We start from the raw sequence: 5,263 nt of genomic DNA, 5'->3' as shown, positions 1-5,263 counted from the left end.
CATTCAGTAACTTTCACAACAATCGGAATTTGACCTCCTGTGCCTGTGAATTAAAGAAAGGAGGAGGTCAATCAAAAATAAATGTTAATTAATCCAAAGGTCCAACTGATCACCACGCCTATATTGTAAATATGCAGTTACGAATAATCCAGCCAAAGTAATAGGAATTAGACCTAACACGATTCCAAATAGAAAAACTTCAATCATTTTTTTTTTGTTTGAAAGTAGAAAAAAAAATAGGTAATATCGGTACCTAAATATTAATCCGAATTGACATGAATCTCAATGACAATGAACAAGAATTGACAATTGGTAACGTAAGTAAATATAGAATACACGTAATCCCACAGAAGGATTTCTTTTTATGAATTGTTCATTTTAAATATTCAATTTAAATAAGTCGTATCTTGCTCAGACCAATAAATAGAGCTGAGGTTATAGTTAAAGCCGCTAATAGAAAACCGAAATAACTAGTTATAGTAAGCATGAAGGGGCTAAATTAAATGAAATATTTTCTTTTTATACATATGTTTAAAAAGCACTTACCTAAGTTTCAAATTTTGCAAAAGAAAATAGGAGGGTAGACAAAAATCTCAATTTCAATTGAAAGAATAAGTTGAATGAAAAGTTTTTGATTCAGCTATTATTATAGGCAGACAGCACTAACAAAGATAAAGTGCCAGACATATAAAAGAAATTGATTCATCATCTGTAACATCTATCCATCCCGCAATTCCAATCAACCGATTCATTGAGTAACTCTTGGGTAAACTATTAAACTAATAAGAGCTGTATCGTCTAACTTCATTCAAAAATGAAACTTGCATTTTTATAGAATCAAAATAGAAATGATTTTCTAATTTGATCATTTCTTAGATTCTGGTGAATTGTATCGAATCCATTTTCGATTTTAAAGCGAACAGTTACCTTATAAAACTTTTGCTTTTGACTTTAATTTAAGTTTAACTCATTAGATTCAGTAATATATTAATTTACATAATATCTTGAATGAGGGAGAAGAAAAAGTTATCACACAACCGCTTTAAAAACTCTTTTTTTTGTCCAACTAGATTCTAAAACTAGTAATTTCTATTTCTTTAAAAAAAAGATTCCAACAACAAAACGGCTTCCACAACTCCGAAAAGAGAATTTCTATATCTCGCATCTACTTAAATTGTGGGAATATGAGAATCTTTTTCATTGAATTGAAAGAATTTTCTATTGAATGGAAGATGATTTTACATCAACAAGTAAAGGAAAAAAGAAATTATTTAGTACTTACTTTGATACTAATTCAAATTGCGTTGCTGTGTCAGAAGAAGGATACTATACTGATTCGGTATACTCTAAAGACGCCCTCGGTACAATATTGACGATCTCACAAAGATGAAATTTCAGTTAATTGTCATTTACTGATCTCATCTTTTACGGAATCGATCTTCTTTGACTGTACAAGAATATGTGGAGCTCAGCATGTCTGGAAGCACAGGGAGAACGTTCGTTTGCTGGATATTATTACCAGTATTCGATACTGGGTCATTCATAGCATTACTATACCTTCCCTATTCATTGCGGGTTGGTTATTTGTCAGCACAGGTTTAGCTTACGATGTGTTGGGAAGCCCGCGCCAAACGAGTATTTTACAGAGAGCCGACAAGGAATTCCATTAATAATGGCCGTTTTGATCCTTTGGAACAACTCGATGAAATTTAGTAGATCGTTTTAGGAGGCCCTAATGACTATAGATCGAACCTATCCAATTTTTACAGTACGATGGTTGGCTGTTCACGGCCTAGCTGTACCTACCGTCTTTTTTTGGGATCAATATCAGCAATGCAGTTCATCCAACGATAAACTTAATCCGAATTATAGAGCTACGACACAATCAAACCCGAACGAACAAAATGTTGAATTGAATCGTACCAGTCTCTACTGGGGGTTATTACTCATTTTTGTACTTGCTGTTTTATTTTCCAATTATTTCTTCAATTAAGAAAACGAAAGAGAATAAATAAGATTCTCTTAGCTCATTCGAAGGATCTCATAATTTAATTATCCATGACTGTTTATGTCTCTAGCATGACCACTTGATGAAATCTGGAGGGAAGTGGGGGTAAATGGCCGATACTACTGGAAGGATTCCTCTTTGGATAATAGGTACTGTAGCTGGTATTCTTGTAATCGGTTTAATAGGTATTTCTTTTATGGTTCATATTCCGGATTGGGTTCATCCCTGTAGTAAATCGACTGAATTGAGTTGTCAACATGAAAGCGTAAGAACTTAACGGGATTCCCTTCTTTGTTTTGTTTGATTCGAAGGGGAAGGGCCGTTGAGTTCTTAAGAATCATAATATTTTTTTCGTCTAAATGATAAAATGGATTTCTTTTTCTTTTCAAAAACTCCATTTTTCTCATTTTTCTGAGCATGTTTTTGAAAAATTCACTTCATTGAGTTAGTCAGACCACCTCTTCTTTTTATATGATAGTATCTATCGGTACTTTCCAGTACTTTCAAAGTTGGAAGAAAGAAGGAATCACTCAATTTCTTGGCTGCTATCATATATTAGATAGCGTGCAAATCCTTTCTATACTAATCTAATGTAGAACCTTACTCTCTATATTACACTCTCTATATTACATTACTCTATTTATTTTTTATTGTTTTCCTATTTCATCATCAAATTTTTTTATAAGATAAGTTGATTGAAGAAGTTTTATTTAATTAATAAAATTTCCTCTCTTTTTTGTTTTGTTTGTCCACCAATTCATATATTATATGTAAGGGGGTAGGTGTAGGGTTTCTGATACATCTGGAAAAATTGAAACCAAGACTAGGAATTTTTAACAAACAGGATCAAGAATCATTACTCTTTCGTTTCGACACAAGAAAAAGGATTTTTCTACACCCCTTTCTTGTGTCGAAGACTAGGAAGACAAATAATCCCTGCTAGAATTTTTTCTTCCCCGCATTTATCCCCCGCTTCCTTATGTCTAGTATTTAGACAAATTTGACTTTCTTTCTATTTAGAATAGAAAACTATTGATACGTTTTATGGCAGTGAAATCTGGCAATAGTAACATAGTTACACTACTCCAATTAAAAAAAACTAAATCAAAATAAATGAAAGCCAAATACTCTTCTTCAAAATCTACATACTATGTGGTACAAGGGATTCCCAGCATCTCGTAGAAAAAGAGTATGTAATGTAGATTTTGAAGAAGAGTATAAATAAGACAAAGGAGTTTCATAATTCATTTTTTTGATCATAAATAATCGCCAACAAGAATTTGGTTCTTTTTACGTACTTGATATCGATAAATCTGCGAATCTAGAAATTCATTTCGGCCAATTGAACCTTCTCGAACTGTTTCTTTTTAAGAACCAAAAAGATTTGTGCCAAAATAACAGATGCCAAGAAGAACAAAAGTCCTTGGACACGTAATGGATCTTGAAGTACTATTTCTGCATCTCCCTGACCAAATCCGCCTACATTAGGATTACTCGTTAATGGTTGATCAAATTTGATAGATTCGCCCTCGGAAACAAGAAGTTCTGGTCCGGGAGGGATAATATCAACCACTTGACGTCCCTCTGACGCATCCGTTATGGTTATCTCATACCCCCCTTTTTCTTTTCGTATGATTTTGCTTACTATACCTGCTGCTGTAGCATTATAAACTGTATTGTTACTCTTGTTGCCGTCGGGATAAATCTGACCCCTTCCCCTGTTCCCGCCTACGTATATAGGATATTTTAAGAAGTGAACATCCTTCTTAGTAGCAGGGTCCGGGGAAAGAATAGGGAAGGTTATTTCACTATATTTTTTACCAGGGACAGGGCCTACCACAAGAATATTTGTTTTATTGGGGCGATAGCTCTGAAAAGACAAATTGCCAATCTTTTCTTTCATCTCAGGAGAAATACGATCGGGAGGGGCTAATTCAAACCCCTCCGGTAAAATAAGAACAGCCCCGACGTTCAACCCCCCTTTTTTACCATTAGCAAGAACCTGTTTCAGTTGCATATCATAAGGAATTCGAACAACTGCTTCAAATACAGTATCAGGAAGTACCGCTTGTGGAACCTCAATTTCCACGGGCTTATTAGCTAAATGGCAATTGGCACATACAATACGCCCAGTCGCTTCTCGTGGATTTTCATAACCCTGCTGTGCAAAAATGGGATATGCACTTGAAATGGACGTCCGAGTTAAGATATATATCATGAGCGATACGGAAATAGATCGAGTAATCTGTTTCTTTAGCCAAGAAAAAGCATTTCTAGTTTGCATGGTCCAATCATTGATCGCGAAAATTTCTACAATAAATTGGGTAGGTCGCTAGTATAGTTCCCTAGCCACGATTCTGCTATTTGCTGGAATAATCTAGGATGAATCTTCCCGATGGTTAGAAATAGGAAGAGTAAATATGATTTTCAATACTTTGCTTATGTACAACTACAAAGTACCAAGCATTCTAATTGGATTAGATTAATATCAATGGATCCTTTATCATTCAGTTATTGAATCATAAATCAGTAAAATTGACGGAGACAGACTAGTTAAATAACGGAAAAGCCAATATTTAAAACATGTATCAAAAATTACTGGAAGGATGCAAACAAGAATAGTTATAGTTTGCTCATTCGCAACAACTCCAACCTCGTTATAGATAGAGCGTATAGCGAATTCCCAACCTGGGGGTGAATGATATCCGAGAAAAAACTCAGTTACTAGAAGAAGACACAAAGCTTTTGCCTGTGTCACTAAGTTATATAGGAATTCCTAGCCCAAGAGGTTAAGAATAACAAGTTTTCCTTACCCCAAAATTGAATACCCGCTTAGAATACCAAACCAATGATATTTGTGAGAAGTGCAAAATCGTATCCCATACGATTCTCATTTTGTATCGTGATTAATTGGATCGTTTCTTTATGGATTCCATCCCAAACTCTTCGAGATGTGTTTCCGAGTATTCCTTGATCATTTCGTCCAAAGAAGAGGATTCCTCTAATTCTCTGAATTTTTCTAGAAGACTCTTTTCTTGAATATTATTCAAGACAATTTGGGATTGCCCAGTATTCCACCAATTAGTAACCCAAAGATTCCAAGACATTTATTAACTGAGAAAGAAATCCACCAGGGCAAAAATACTATAGATGCAAGATAGAAAAGAGGAGTGAATGCTTTCTTTTTTGCCATTTTTTCGTCTGTAAATTGTTAATCAACCCATTCGTACACTCTATGCGATCGAATATTTCTTA

The 5,263-nt window shown here is 34.4% G+C and overlaps 1 protein-coding gene across 1 annotated transcript; it reads right to left on the bottom strand.

Moving 5' to 3' along the window:
* Nucleotides 1–2,912: 2,912 nt before the first annotated feature.
* On the bottom strand, nucleotides 2,913–4,750 carry LOC125810031 (cytochrome f). The gene has a single exon (XM_049489545.1). The coding sequence runs from the start codon at nucleotides 4,290–4,292 to the stop codon at nucleotides 3,330–3,332; it is 963 nt and encodes a 320-aa protein (XP_049345502.1). The 5' UTR covers nucleotides 4,293–4,750; the 3' UTR covers nucleotides 2,913–3,329.
* Between the last annotated feature and the right edge of the window lie 513 nt (nucleotides 4,751–5,263).

The sequence above is a fragment of the Solanum verrucosum genome, unplaced genomic scaffold (genome assembly GCF_900185275.1).
Source record: "Solanum verrucosum unplaced genomic scaffold, falcon-dt-bn FXZP01000551.1, whole genome shotgun sequence".
NCBI lineage: Eukaryota > Viridiplantae > Streptophyta > Magnoliopsida > Solanales > Solanaceae > Solanum > Solanum verrucosum.
Note: the sequence above shows the minus strand (reverse complement) of the source record. Positions and strands in the feature narration are given on the sequence as shown.